This window comes from Sus scrofa, chromosome 1, assembly GCF_054392235.1.
Source record: "Sus scrofa isolate SSC_HxYL_T2T_F1_AM1 chromosome 1, Sscrofa_HxYL_maternal_Yorkshire_Landrace_v2.0, whole genome shotgun sequence".
NCBI classification, from domain to species: Eukaryota; Metazoa; Chordata; class Mammalia; order Artiodactyla; family Suidae; genus Sus; species Sus scrofa.
The window spans coordinates 11,256,197-11,272,229 of record NC_139383.1 but is presented as its reverse complement, the minus strand read 5'-3'; the positions used below and the strand labels follow the sequence as shown (position 1 = coordinate 11,272,229).

Sequence of the window (16,033 nt, the reverse complement as noted above, 5' to 3'; positions counted from 1 at the left end):
ATTGTTTTTCTTTTCTTCTCATGCCTCTATCTCTGACTCAGCACCTAGATGGGGGCTACCCTTCATTTTCTTAGGTTGGTTTCTGACCATGTGAAGTGCCGTTGTTGCTTCTCCCAGATGTTGTCTGTCTTCCTTGCCTTTTCTAGGAGTTTGGATCTCCCCCAATAGCTTGCTTCAGTCTCAATATTTGTCTATTGTCTGAGTGTACTTGTTTCTGTGATTTCAGGAGTCTTCATATGGGCAGCTGCTTATTGAAAACCACTTATCACCAATCTGGTTATGAAAACTTTTAGAATAATCAAGAAAAGGAAATAAAGATGCAGCAGTTACAGTAATCAGAGGCAGATAACTCTTATCTCTGCTTCTAAATCTTGAGTTGACACAGTTAATGTTTCAACGCTTTGGGCAACAGATATGAATGTGTCTGGTAATGGATGATATGACTGCATTAAAGGTATGGCTAAAATTGGAAACATCAATTTTCAGGGAATATATACTTTAGTGTCATTAAACAGAAAAATTAAATAAAGCCCAACATCTTGATAAGCCTAATGTATCTCTACTGTGTTAGCTCATTTTATTTGCCTAACTTGTTTGTAGGACACAACAAACTGTACAAGGTAAGAAAAGTTATAATAATGCCAGTAAAATTGATTTTCATGTGTTGTCATGATGAGCCAGTAGGTCATCAAAATCATATCGTAATCCTCAAATCTCTAAAGAAAGTCAAGCAACCTAGTCTTCACCTCTTCTCAGATGGGAGGAATTTCTGGAAACACTATCTCTGAATTCTTACTGCTTAATAGGATGGGGTCAGTGCAGAGGGAGCAAAAATTGATAGAAATATACTTTCTACAGATAGTATTTGGCAGGAGTGGAGCACAATCAATATGAAACCTCCAGTTTAATACTTACTGTTACATGGAAAAACACAGTACCAAACTTTTCAGCAGCAAAGAAACATATTAAAATCAATATTAAATGTAAGTATGTATTGGTCCAAAGAAAATGGCAGATGGGAAACCTGTGGAGACCAAAATAGGGACAAAAATTTCACCTATTTTCTTTGTGAGATTGCTGCTAAGTGAAGAAATTTGTATTAGTGACATTGATGATTTGCACCATGCTCTCGTGAAATAAGGTCCAGCTTTATGTGCCTGTTACCTGTGTCAAGTTTGCTTCAAACTCTCTTGACCATTTTTGTCATTTGCTCGTGTTGGAGATACTGGTACCACTGGTAGGTATGACTTGTGTTACTTTAAGCTTGGGTATAGGAACAGTAAAAAGCATGAGTTGGCGGTGGCGGCAGCCTTGAGCAAGGGAGTGGGCAGGTTGGCAGGCCTGGGTGTATGCACTTACTGATGACATTTCTATTTGTAAAAATTTATTTTATTCAAGTATAGTTGATGTGCAATGTACAGCAAAGTGATTGAGATATGTACATCTGAATCTTTTTCATATTCTTTTCCATTATGGTTTTTTATAGGATATTAAATATAGTTCCCTGTGCTATACAGTAGGACCTTGTTCTTTCTTTTTTTTCTTTTTTCTTTTTTTTTTCTCCTTATTTAGGGCCACGCCTGTGGCATATGGGGGTTCCCAGGCTAGGGGGTGAATTATAGCTGTAGCTGTTGGCCTACGCCATAGCCACAGCCACAGCAATGCCAGATCCGAGCCACGTCTGCGGCCTACACCACAGCTCAGCTCACGGCATCACTGGATCCTTAACCCGCTGAGTGAGGCCAAGGATCAAACCTGTGTCCTCATAGATACCAGTCAGATCCGTTTCCACTGAGCCATGATGGGAACTCCTCAAATTATAGTTTTGTTCAGATATATGCCCAGGATTGCCGGATCACATGAAAACTCTTTTTGTAGGTTTTGTGTTTTTTTTGTTTTTTTTTTTTTCCCTTAAGGAAACTCCATACTGTTTTCCATAGTGAATACATCAATTTACATCTTCTTGGTGATATTTCTGATGTGTCACTACGGGAAACAAAAGTTGAGAAACATAATTTTATTTATCCTACAGGATTTTGTCTCTCCCCTGAATAATAGAATGAGGGTCTTTTCCCTCAATATCTTTCAGAATTGTCACCTAGCCTCTCCATCACCTATCCAGAAGCAGCCTTATGTATTGGAACACAAACATTATTAAACAACAAATTCAGTTCCGGTATGTTTATTTTGGCTTGAGTCTCCATGAGAGAACAATTTTGCATTGAGATATGTTTGCAAATTGCAGCAAAGTTTTGTCTGTCACTACATAGAGCATTTTCAACACCTCTTTGCACAATGGTGATTAGGCCCCTGAAGTAGGTACTCCATCAGATCAGAGACCTCTCTTCCCTGCTTTGTTGCGCTGGTAAAATGTTAGTGTCAACAGTTACTGTCACGCTAATAACTCCTTTGTGTAATAACCCAGCTTTCCAGAGGTTTCAGAGAGGCATCCGTACCACTTATTAGTCACAAGATCAAAGCAGGTCATTTCAACCTCATTGACTCTGTTTCCTAATCTGTGAGATGTATAAAATATCTGAAGTGCATGCCTTTTACAGTCTATACCAATCAAATACAACGATAGGTATAAAAGTGCTTTTGAAAAATGGCAAAGCACTACACAAATGCGAGGTATCATTCAGCCTGGGACCTGCAATGTGAAAGCCCACATGTATAACTGTGTTGTTGGTAGAGGTGGCAACAAGGCAAATTTTGCATCAAGATACAGATCCTAGGAGCTCTTGTTGTGGCTCAGTGGGTTAAGAACCCAAGATAGTGTTCATGAGGATGCAGGTTCCATCCCTGGCCTTGCTCAGTGGGTTAAGGATGTGGCATTGCTGCAAGTCGTGTCATAGGTCTCAGATGTAGTTTGGATCCTGCATTGCTGTGTCATAGACCTCAGCTGCAGCTCCGATTCGACCCCTAGCCTGAGACCTTCTATATACTGCAGGTACAGCTGTAAAAAAGAAAAAAAAAAAAAATCCAGATCCATTCAGGGGCTACAAAGCAATCATGAGGTTTAAGCCCAAGTGTGGACAGCAGGCCCGGGTGTTTCATCAGTGTTAGATCTGCTTTGCTCTTTCGGTGTTATTTTTTGCATCCTTGACCTAATGTACCTGAAAACTGCCCTTGCTGGGGAGTGGTTAAAAAGATGCTGTGGCCCTCTGACCCTCAGCCATTGTTTGATGAATGAATCCAGAAGAACCACTTTAATCTATTAAGAGATAAGTGTGATATCATTTAAATATGCACGATTCGAAAAAATTGTTAAACACATTTTCAAATCATGTTGAAAGAGATTCATAATTTGACAAGGATGTGTGAATCTGGGTTCTGATGTTCAGAAGTATAAATAAAGCAATTTGCAGCCCACATTGTAGAAACTAGAGCTTTGCATCCCCCACTCGAAAACCGTCCTTTGTCTTTCCCCATCACCATAATTAACTAGTTCCTATTCATTAAACAATGAAACAGACAATTAAATAGTAATAATAGTCCTTTAATTATGAAGGTATTGTTATCTGCATAGAGTGTGGAAAAGGAGATCACTTTAGCTGCTTTTGAAACGTTTGCTTGTCTGCTTTTTAAATACTAAAGAAGAAAGTGTTCATATTTTCAGAGCCTCTAACAGGAAAAAGGATAGAATCCATATCCTTATAAGGCCATTTCTGATAAACAGGAGTCTCAATTATTAATGGAGTAAGCATTGATTAAGACATGTGAATTCTTAATAAGCATCCTTAGTATTTTTTCAAGAGGCATCTTTAGCAGTCCTAAGAATCATCCGCAAGTATTTTTAGATGCAAGCATACATGATTAAGATGAAAGTCTGTACACGATGACTTTCAAAGTTTGTTAAGCACCGCAAAACCGGGGTTAAATCCAATTTAAACTACTCTTTCACTTGCCCTCTCTTTTTTTCCTTTGGGTTGAGAGTGTTTTTAAGAGTACCATTATTTTATGTTTCTATACAACCGAGTAAATAAATAAATTACAACTGAATATATCTTCTGCTACACAAAAACAAATTGAATCTCCAAAATGTGTTTTGTCCTTAAAATTAGTAACAATTCCCTACTGTGGGGATTTTATCTCTAGGGAAAGCGCTTCAGATGTAAACAATTTCCTCACTTATTACTGTCCACTTTCTTCCTCTAAAATCTTAGGACATGGACAGCTTTGGTAATGAAAAGGAATACTTCTTTTTTCTATTTCATAATTAAGTATAAACATTGTTTAATACATGTTATGTATTCACTTACAAGCAAGGTGATATTGTATGGCCATTTCATCTAGATTTGAATTTACCCTTTGCCACTGAGAAGCTCTGTGACCTTGGGGTCTTCTGAGCCTCTGTTGAACCATCTGTAAAACAGAGCTACATTATAGGCTATGAGGATTCAGTGGTCATTGTATATAGTAAAACACAGCCGGGAACCAGGCATAATGAGTGCTTAGTAACCTCACTTTTTATTATTAGTGTACATTCCTTAGACTTTTGGCACATTTCTTGGGGCAATGAACCACTGATATCCTAGAAAATAGAAAGAATTAATTGTTCTTGTGTGTGAGTTTTTTTTTTTTTTCCCTAAATCAGGTGCACTTTGGCTTTTAAATCCTCCTGAAAAAGAGTGACTTTTTTTCCCACATAATCTACACCGTCTCCAAGAGACGTAACAGGTACTTCCTTGCAGTCTCAGGGTTGACCTTACATCCACCTGTCCTGACTCCTGGTCCAAAACACAGCATCCTTTCTTTTCTAAACGGAAAGACACTTCCTTTCCCCAGTCAGACATTCAAAGACCAATTAAAGCCCAAGTCTTGAATGTTGAAGCAATTTCAGATTCCCTCAAGAGGTCCTGTCTGTTTCAGACCTTCCAGTGGGTAATAATGGCATTCTCTTCAGGCTTCTAGTCTTTACTGATCAACAGTAAGTTAATGGCAGGATATTAGCTGGCAAATAGTTTAAAATGTGGACAATGGAATATTCAATGTAAACTCAATTCAGAAAATTCTAACTTGGATGTGTGAAATTTTAATTTACAAGGTCAACTAGGAGAAAGGTATCATCACACAACTGAATGTATATTCAGGACCCTGGATTATATTTTTTGCTCTTTGAATACTGAATGCATCAGTATTTAGACAACCCCTCAGGCTAATGCAGGATGTGAGGTTCTTATGTAGTCCTGAGTAAGTAAATAATTCTTTGTATTTTTAATTAAAAAAAAAAAAAACAATGCTTCTTGGAGCTCCTATTGTGGCTCAGTGGGTTATGAGCCCAACTAGTATCCATGAGAATGTGAGTTCGATCCCTGGCCTCGCTCAGTGGATTAACCATTCGGTGTTGCCGTTGCCGTGAGCTATGGTATAGTTCGCATCTGCAGCTCTGATTTGCCTTGGCCCTAAAAAGCAAGAAAAAAAATGCTTCTCAAGTCCGTGTTAAGTTTTCTAATCAGTTTCAGGCAAGGAGGAGAGTAAGCCCAAGAAAACATGCCAGCTGTGGCCCCAGTGCTCTATGAGGGAGCCTTTAGATGAGGACTGGAGTGCCTTGTGCCTGACGGCAGCCATCAGGATTCCTCATTGGATCCAAGGAACGTATGGGTCGTTTAAGTGCCACACGATCATTTGAACCTCAACAATCTACTTGCGTCCTACCAAGGAAGAACTGTTTTGATCAATTTAATAGTCAATGTTTTGCTAAGGTCATATTGTATTTCATTAATTTACTATCCAGTGTCTTCCTTTGTTAATTAAGGAGCTCATGAAATCAGAAAGAATTAACACCTTATCTTTATTCACACAGTATTCCTGAGTGATTTTCAATGTTCTGTATCCACAGCTATTCAATTTTATTTTCAACTTATACTTCAGAGTTCATATAAACACCGTTTTGTATTTGATTATAATCTCACTGGGATTTCAGTTCATTAGAACATATTTTTTGAGTTTTTTGACAGCCATTTTCAGGGAAGATTTCACCATGAATAAAACACAGACCTGCCCTCAGTTGCTTGAATCTCTAGTCAGGGAATTATACCATCATTTAAGAAAGATGGAATAAAAATAGAATTAAAGACATAAATCATAGCAGTAGCCACACAGCAGATTGTGTGCTGAGTGCCTTAGATTCATTACCTTATTTAATCCCCCCAATAGCTTAGGTAGTGGGCATGACTACCCCCATTTGACAGGTAGGAAACTGAGGTGAGAAATGCTAGTAACTTGTCTAGGGTCATACAGTTGGGGTGTAGTAGGAATGAGACTGAAGTCACTTTGACTTATAGTAACACATTGCCCTTGTCTATGCATAAAACACACAGACACGGGTTTATAATCCAAGAAGGAAGATGATAAACATCATAAGAGAGGACTGACTCAATTACGATGGGGCTTCAGAGGAGGGGAAGACTCCACATAAGCAGGGAAATGTCACTGAGGTGGTGGCCTTTGATCGGAATTCTAAAGGACTGCTAGCTTTACGCCCTCCTGGGATGACGATCATTCTAGGTGGATGGGATGGCTTCACTGAGGAAAAGGCAGGGGGGAGGAGGGAAGACATGGGCCAGAAAGGTGAAGAGTGAAGTTCGGCTTGAATGTGGTGTGTAGGAAGGAGAGGGATGGGTGAGTCCAAAAAAAGTGGGTTGAGTGTAATTGTTGGGCGCCTTCCATTCTGGCTAAAAAATTGGTATTTAATTTGAGACAATAACAGAGAGTTCTAGAGTGTTTTCAAGTAGGAAAATGCCCATGCGCATATTTGATACATGCCCGATATCAAGGACTCCGTATCGAAGGCTTTTTGTTATGGACCACCAAAGGCCTCCATGAACATTTTAGACAGCACCAGACGTCTGGCGAGCAGAGAAAGACATGATCATAGCTGTGCTTTCGCCAGGTGAGTCTGGGAACGGCATAAAAGACCAGCTGGGTCAGGGACATGTTGATGAATCCAGGGGATTCAAGCTGGAAAGGCGAGGGCAGCTGTGCAAGAGAGAAAGGAGACTACAGTGAAACGTGTCTTCAGGAGTCTTAAATCTGAATGGCACTAAGAGTTTGATGCTGGATAAGTGAAGACATCAGTAGGACGAGAACATGGGTTTTTATGTTTGTTCGGTTTTAGAGGGGGAGGATCCGTTTATTTGCTTTGGTGGAAGTTGAAGTTGAGACGCTCACAGGGCACTGTCTTAGTCCCCTTGGGCTTCCAAAACAGGATACCATAGACTGAGAGGCTTGAACAGGATACAAATTTATTTCCCACAGTTTGAGAGGCTAGAGTCCAAGATCCGGGTAACGGCTGACTTGGTATCTGGTAAGAATCCACTTTCTTGGTCTTCTTGCTGTGTCCCCGCACGGTGGAAAGGGCAAGAAAGCTCTTTGGGGTCTCTTTCATAAGGTCACTAATCCCATTCATGAAAGCTCCACCCTCATAACCTCATTACCTCCTAAAGGCCCCACCTCCAAATATCATCGCATTAGGGGTTAGGATTTAATATATGAATTTGGGGGATGCAAAAATTTGAGTCTATAGCAGATACCTAAGTGGAGATATCCTGAAAACAGTGGGAAAAATATGCCCAGAAATTAGAAAAGTGGAATGAAAATATAGATATGGGAGTCACTGGCTTTACTGAAGGGTTAGAAATGAGAGAAACAAGCAGAGACCTGAGGGAGCAATCCCAGGCAGAATGCCGTGGATGTTTAAAGAACGCTTTCGTTTTTCTTTTAAACTTTATGGCTGCACCCTCGGCATATGGAAGTTCCCCGGCCAGGAACTGAATCCAAGCCTCAGCTCTTGCAACGTGGGATCCTTTAACTCATGGTGCTGGGCCAGCGATCAAACCGACACCTCTGCAGCGACCGACCAGAGCCGCTGCAGTCGGATGCCTAACCCACTGCATCACAGCGGGAACTCCAAGGAATGCTTAATTGTGAGAGTAGGAAGAAGGAACTCTGGAAGAGGACAGGGCAATAGGAGAAAGTGGATAGGAAATACCTCTCCTGAGAACCTGCTGTGGACCAGAGCCAGAGCTGCATGCCTTGGGTTTAATAAACAGCAAAGCTAGGAAGCAGTTCTTATCGCGCTTAGTTTATAGATTAGGAAACTAAGGCTCAGAGAGGTTAATTTGATCAAGATTGGACAACAGCATAGGAGGTGAGAAAGCTGGACATGGAATCCGATGCTCTGGATTCTACAGCCTGTGCTGTTTTCCTAGGTCAAGGGTCACTGAACTTTCTGGAAAGGACCAGATAGTAAATATTTTAGACTTTGTGGGCCATATGGTCTCTGTCATACTATTTCATTCTGCTGCCGCCATGCAAAAGCAGCCTTAGCAATAGTAAATGGCCATGGCTGTGTTCCCATAACACTAAATTTATGGACACTGAAATTTGAATTTCATGTTATTTTCATGAGTTATAAAATATCATTCTTGTTTTGATTTTTTTCCCAATCATTTAAAAATATAAAAACTCTTCTTCTCGCACAAGGAGTGGCAGGCTGGATTTGACCCGTGACCTGAATCCTTTTGGAAGAGATGGGGGGGAAGAGACAGAAGGGCATCAAAGCACAGAAGTTTGCAGGACTATACCCTGACCATTGACTCGCATCTTTATCTGGTTATTCGTACAGACACAGATTTCGTTTGATGCCTTGTCCTCGCCCCCATAACAGCAAATTAGCTTGACCACAAACATGCTTAGCTGGATGGTTCTTCTGGAATTCGGGCGTTTCCTCAGGCCTAACTTGATCGGCTGTGTTTTCTGACTTCATCCAGCATATTTTCCTCTCCTTTGTGTCGTTCCGTGGTGCAGTCTGACCCCACACCTCCAGCCTTTTCTCCTGGGCACATGAACTCCGTTTTAACTGGTTCTTGTATCAGAATCAATCTGCTTGTGAAGGACGAGCCAATCTACCTCCCTCCATAGTAATGAACTTCCAACATGAGAAGCAAAACCAAGATCATCCCTTTCTTATTCTCTATTCAAAATCTCTGTCTCGGAGTTTGTTCTTCTTGTTCGAAAACCAAGTATAAGAATTTTTGTACATTTTGCCTCTCTCCTCCTATTCAGTTCTTTGTGAAATTAAGTTTTTGTTTGCTTGAATGCCAATTCTTGGGGTCTAAGTTCCTCTCTTACACCCACAAACTCAGGCTCAGAGAAACTCTCTATTTCTGAACATGTGTGCTTTCCTTGGCTTATGTTTTTGTCAAGGCTAACTTACCCTTTTCCTCCCTATTTATTTTTTTGTTTATGATTTGTGGAAGGCATTTTTATTCTTATAAAAAAGATGCCAGCTTTTACAATACCAGCTACTTAATAGGCTTTTCTTGTATTTTTTTTAATTTAAATTTTTATTGAGGTATAATTGACATAACAACATTATATTAGTTTCAGGTATGAAACGTAATGATTTTTATATTTGTACATATTGTGAAAACAACCATCAACTCACATAGTTATGGAATTTTTTCTTGTGATAAGACTTTTTAAGATATACGCTTAGCAACTTTTAAATGTATAATACAGTGTTATTAAGTATAGTTGCTATGCTGTACATAACATCCCCATGACTTATTTAACTTTATTTATTTATTTATTTTTTTTTGTCTTTTTGCCTTTTCTAGGGCTGCTCCCACGGCATATGGAGATTCCCAGGTTAGGGGTCTAATCGGAGCTATAGCCACTGGCCTACGCCAGAGCCACAGCAACTCGGAATCCAAGCTAAATCTGCAACCTACACCACAGCTCACGGCAACGCTGGATCCTTAACCCACTGAGAAAGACCAGGGGTAGAACCTGCAACCTCGTGGTTCCTAGTCGGATTTGTGAACCACTGAGCCACGACGGGAACTCCTTAATTTTTTAACTGAACGTTTGTAGCTTCCGACCCTCTCCATTCACTTGACAATACTCATCACTTCTGCCCCTCTGGCAACCACCAATTTAGTTTTTGTGTCTCTGAGCTCTTTTATGTTTTTTAAAAAAGATTTCACATAGATTGTATATTTAACAGTGCAATTCTTCTTAGCTTTACTAACTTGGGAGAGCTTATGTTTACTAGAAAAGACATGACTGAGAAAGAAATCAGATTCCTTTGTTAACTGGAAGAGGAATTAACCAGATTGCCTGGTTAATTTGGCAGGAAGAGAATTTACATTTTATTATCTCCTTATTTATCCAGTTCAGTATTCTTCAAAGTGGATCATGCATTTTGAAATGTTCAGAAAGAAATTTCAAGGGTGGGGCCAGCCATAACTCATGTGAGAAATTCGGCACGAGTGTGTTGGAAGCTCCAGTCTTTGTTTTCAGGCTATTCTCTCCACCTGAGTCATCTTCCAGGAGACATCTTTTCTTTGTCTTATTCCTTGCTGACCGCAGGGCATTGACCCTCCTAGCTATAGAGACAAACAAACAGTGACTAGATGGTAGATGTAAGTGGAATTGGCATATCTGTTGCTGGAAAATAATTAATGAAAGACAGAATGGCCATTAAGCTTGCATTTCCCCCAAACTGCCTCCTTCTCTTGCTTGGTTCAAAGCGGGGGAGTGCAGTTTTTTCTGTTTTTTGTTTTTGTTTGTTGGTTTGTTTGTTTTTGTGGCCACACTGGCAGCATATGGAAGTTCCCAGGCCAGGGATTGAATCCAAGCCACAGCTGCAACCTACACTACAATTGCAGCAATGCCAGATCCTTTAACCCACTGTGCCAGGCTGGGGATAGAACCCGTGCCTCCACAGCAACCTGAGCCACTGCAATTGGATTCTTAACCCACTGTCCCACAGTGGGAACTCCGAGGGGGTCATATTAATCTCATTCTTTGTTGATAAGTAGCATCAAGTGATGATCTGGGCCATTTGGAAATCAGAGAAATCCAAAGAGTAGTTTCTGATTAAATAGTCTGAAATCACTGCTGGGGAAAGAGAATATGAATATTAACACAATAGGAGTAGATACTCTCATGTAATGAGTGCTAGTTATGTACTAGTGATATACCAAGCCCACCCTGATCCTTCACAGACAAAGCTGCATTTAATCCCACCCTTCACCTGAATTACCGTTGTCATCTTATGTAGCTAAAGAAACTGAGACCCAGGAGAGGCTGTTTACCTGGCCAGGATTTGAAGCAGATCTAATGGCTCCCAAATACCACATTAGACTACAAGGGCCATTCATATTGACAACATTTACTTCATACTGAATTTTTTTTTTTTTTTTTTTTGAGTTCTGTGACATCTGTAAATGTTCAGGCAGTTACAACAGGGGGGAGAAAAATAGCTTTCTCCCATAGCAGATGAAAAAAAGTCAGCTCGATGCCAATTTTTTTTTTTTTTTTTTGGTCCTTTTTTTGAGGGCTGCACCCACAGCATATGGATATTCCCAGGCTAGGGGTCGAATCGGAGCTGTAGCCACCAGCATCCACCACAGTCACAGCAGATCCAAACCACATCTGTGACCTACACCACAGCTCACAGGCAACGCTGGATCCTTAACCCACTGAGCGAGGCCAGGGATTGAACCTGTGTCCTCATGGATGCTGGTTGGGTTCGTTAACCACTGAGCCACAATGGGAACCCCCTCTATGCCAGTTTGAATGGCTGCATTTGGGAGTGAAACCAGGTGGGCCCAGAGGTCTCTGTTCCCTTAACGTGTTATCACTTTATGAAAAAATGCAGTTGAGTGGGAGTGAGGACACGGCAGGGCACCCAGGTCTCCTAGGAAAAGGTGAACCCTGATTACCAGGGAGCACTTAGACAAGAGAGGAATTGACGCCAACCCTTAATGGGATGGAAGCTGACATGTTGTATAAAATTTTCAAAGTGGGATTCTTACATCCATAATTTATCTTTGTAATTAAAAAAAAACCTAATTTAAACAATAATACAGATGCAACACATAATGGTGTGATTTCTTGTCACAAAACAAATTATTATCTTGATAATGTAATACTGTAATTTACATGGCAGCCAAATACAGCAGTTTACCAAGTGCATGATAAATGTTATCTAATTATTTTCCTCCTGATCCTCTCCTTCCTCACTTGTTTTGCTCCTTAGATAAGTGTCCAGTTGTCCGTGGCTGAGACCTCTCCCTCCGCATCTGTGGGCTGAGGACAAAATTCAGAAAGGTCCTTCGGCTTTGTCCCATTGGATCAGCAAAGCAAATGACATCCTGTGCCTCCTTATGAATGGGTATGTCACAAAAAGTCTCCAGGGGGGCTGTGTTTTGTGTGTGCATGCGTTTCATTTCAAATTCGCTGCAAGGAGAGCTGGGGGGCCTACTGTTATGGGGGTACTTTAGCCATAAATGACCATTATATTTCTGAGCAGCCCCTTCAATTCCCCTCGCTTTCCTCCTGGTTACAGCACCATAATTCTCGGCCGGGAAGGGAGTGTAAATAGCTCTCCCACCGCTGATGCCACTTAGCGGGCTGCAAATTGATGTGGATGGCTCTTTAGCTTTGGAGACCGTGCGTTTCACCTTCACAGCGCGCTCGGGCTTTCATTGGCCTGGGGCTTCGGAGCCTGAGATAAATCCTTAACTAGCACTTGGCTCTCTGCATTGCAACACATCAGAACCAGAGGACAGAAATTTCAAACCTTTTGGAAATTTACACCTTGTCAGTCTCTGAGGGCAATGATTTTTAAGAAATTATGCCATCTCTCCTCACCTTTGCATACTAAGTCTGAAAACCCAGAGCCGTTTCTGACTCCAGCCGTTTCTGACTCCAGAAGGTCAGAGAGGTCAAGACAAACCCAAGCTTTGTGCATGTTTCCCATTATTATGCTAATCGTATGCATGGACTTGCTGCACTTACATAGTCAATTTCATGGCCCCCCCAAAATACATCAGTGTTTCAGATAAAGCTAATATTTAAAACAGTGACAAAATGACTGAACATTTCAAGTAAAGACTCACATTTTGCCCTTGGCTTTTGATGTTTGGGAGTAAAGATACAATTTAAAATGTGGTTTTTACATTTTATTAACTCTTTCTTGTTTGTCTTGTTGTATTCGTATCCTGGATTTGTTACCGTAAGATTCTGAACAAGCTGTTTTTCCACTGTGAGCATTCTCATGATTTTGGTGGATGGTTGAAAATACATTTTAGGATATTAACATATTAACGTGTTTTCTATGAAATTATCTTCTTGGACTTTTTTTTTCTCTTTTTACAGCCACACCTGCAGCATATGGAAGTTCCCAGGCTAGAGGTCGAATCAGCTGCAGCTGCTGGCCTACACCACTGCCACAGCCACACCGGATCGAAGCTGCATCTGTGACCTACAAGGCAGCTTGCGGCAACTCTGGATCCTTAACCCACTGAGTGAGAGTTCTCAACCTGCTGAGCCACAACAGCAGGTTAAGAATTCCTGTCTTGGGCTGCTGAGAGTGGCATTCTCCATGAAGAGTTTGCTGGGTCTGTGAGAGGTTCCAAACCGACTATGGTTTTTCCATCTGACATTCTGAAAACAGATGTTGGTAAAGTAACCTTCTCTTCTCTGGATGAAAACATTGCAACTCATGTAACCCCTTCTCTTCTTTTCGATTGTGTAACGCGTTAATGGTTTAAAATTTTCTTCGCTAAAGACTATAGATCAACCTTCACCAATTTTAATTAAGCCTGGTGCTATTCTAGGCGTTTGGAACTTGAAAAGTATGAGAAAAGGGAGAGTCATGTAGACAACAAAGGATAATAGCATGTCCTGGGTATATCTGTGCTTCTGAGATGCAAAATTGTACTGAAACACTGCTCTGGAGCTCAGCCACCTGGAGGGGGGTGACTGGAAACCTTTGTCGAAGGAGAGGTGCCAGGGAGTCAGTTCCTGGAGGATGAGTGAAATCCCCCTGCTGGAGAACAGAGGAGGGCTTTGTAAGAAGGAAGGACATGAACATAGTCATGGATGGTCCCTGTGGGAACTGGGGGGCGAGGAGAGGCCTGAGAACCTGATGCAGGTTTGCTCTGTAGGGTCTTTAAGACATGAGGTTAATCAGGGGATTTGGGAACCACTCGAGAAAGGGCTTTGAGTGATTCACTCTTTGTTTTAGACACAAATTGAGTGTCATCACTAAATTCTTTTTCTAAGTATCATTCAAGTGCGGTAGCCCTCATTATCCATATCCGTAATATTATCACTTAAACCATGATATCCAATTGGTGTGCCTGACATCTCCCAAAAAGAAGGGAATGTCCTATACTTTATATTTCTTTTCTATTCTCCTCTCAACCCTGGACTCTGAGGCGTATGTACTTTTCATTCAGCAGAGAGTAGTTTACAAGAATTGACTCCGAAGTGTCCGCTGTCTCCAGTGCACTGGATGCAGCCATAAGGCCTTTGCATGGTTCTCTGGACCATGCCTTTTGGTGGATATACTTAGTCCCCAACCGTCCTCAGGCTTGCCACATTAAGCACATGTCCCACTTCTAGAATCACATTTCTGGATTAAAGCATTGTTTAAAAAAAAAAAAAAAAAAAAAGGAAAATATTCTCCCTAGTAGAAGGAAGAGCAGGTAGCTGGCCCAAACATAGGCTACCTTAGGGTGGGACTTCTTGTCAGGGGATTGGCTATCTCTGAATGGGGACCACAGAGCTTGTTGGGTTGCAGCCCAGTGGTCCTGCAGGTGGAAGGCTGAGGCACTAAAAGGCAGTGAGGGAGCAGGGTCACCTTGAGACAACAGAAAGAAAGATGGTCTGAGCACCTCCGTGTAGGGAAAGAGGCATCCAGGAGCTGGCTTCACCTTTCCCTCCAGCCACCCATCCTTGCTGTCCTGCTTGTGGCACAGCTCCTCCGTGATGACAGCCCTGTCCTTGTGGTTCCCTGAGCAAACCATGACTCAACTCATCATGGCTTACCCACTCCGTTCTGCCCACCACTCCATCATCCCATATAGACACTGGACTAACCTTTACTCACTAACCTAATGGTCCCTAAACTTATCATTTTCTCTTGAATCCTGATGGACCAGGTGCTCCAAGCACCTGCAGCATCTCCAGGACCCCTCCATAAGACAAGTTTATTTTAATAACATCCCTTTACTTTCCGGTATTTGTCCTGCTTCCAGCTTCTATATGAGAGTCTCATGGGCTGGACCAGGCCTAGGGTGAGGCTAGTGAGGCAGTATCCTCAGGCACGATATTTAAGGGGCATCAAAACCCTTCATAATGAAAAGAAAGAATATTTGGGTGCAATTTTATAAAGAATCAAAATGAATGCCAAAAATTATGATGAGTGAAATATCAACATTTTAAAATAAATAAAGATTTGCATAATGAATTTTTCTCTGCCTCAGGCTCCAATATGGCTTGGTACAACCCTGTTACTGATTCTGTCTTTATTTAAAAAGTTGATGTTTTGTGCATCTTTGATTTTTGCCTTCATTTTAATTATTTTAAAATATTGCATTAAACTCTGATTTATCTTGATTAGAGAAGGGCTTGGGTAGCCCTTTAAATTGTGTATACAAGGTAGTCCCTCACTTGCCTCATCCAGAGCTGATGTGGTACAGGGACAAGGTCTTACTCTTCCTCAGTACTTAAAGTTTGGCACAAGACCTTCCTTGGGATAGGTGGTTTACCTCCAAAATACGGACATCTGAATTTTACTCTAAGCTTCAGACTTGTTAGCAACGATCCAAAGTCTATACACACACACAGTGGAATATTATTCAGCCATAAAAAAGAGTGAAATAGTGCCATTTGCAGCAATGGACCTAGAAATTATACGAAGTGAAGTCAGAGAAAGAAAGAAGATACCATACATTATCACTGTGTGTGAAATCTTAAAAAATGGTAGAAATAAGCTTATTTACAAAACAGAAATAAATTCACAGACATAGAAAACAAACATGGTTACCAGAGGGGATAGGGTGGTGGGAGGGAAGAGATAAATTAGGAGTTTGGGATTAACATATACATACTACTATATATAAAATAAATAAATAACAAGGACCTACTCTATAGCACTGGGAACTATGTTCAATATTTTTTAATAACCTACAATGGAAAAGAATTTGAAAAAGAATAGATAAAGATACGG

General features: G+C 40.9%; 1 protein-coding gene across 4 annotated transcripts in view; it reads left to right on the top strand.

Moving 5' to 3' along the window:
- Nucleotides 1-16,033, top strand: part of LOC146405923 (uncharacterized) — a 296,042-nt gene that overhangs the window by 200,663 nt on the left and 79,346 nt on the right. For 2 of the 4 annotated variants that reach the window (XR_014844261.1, XM_085023115.1), the window contains exon 2: nt 12,053-12,187. Coding sequence is in view for 1 of the 4 variants with exons in the window: in XM_085023115.1 (XP_084879241.1) it covers nt 12,184-12,187 (4 nt within the window). In the remaining 3 variants the exon portion in view is untranslated. Of the gene's footprint in view, nt 1-12,052; nt 14,475-16,033 lie in introns of those variants that run through there. The other 2 variants (XR_014844257.1, XR_014844259.1) reach the window with 1 other exon arrangement.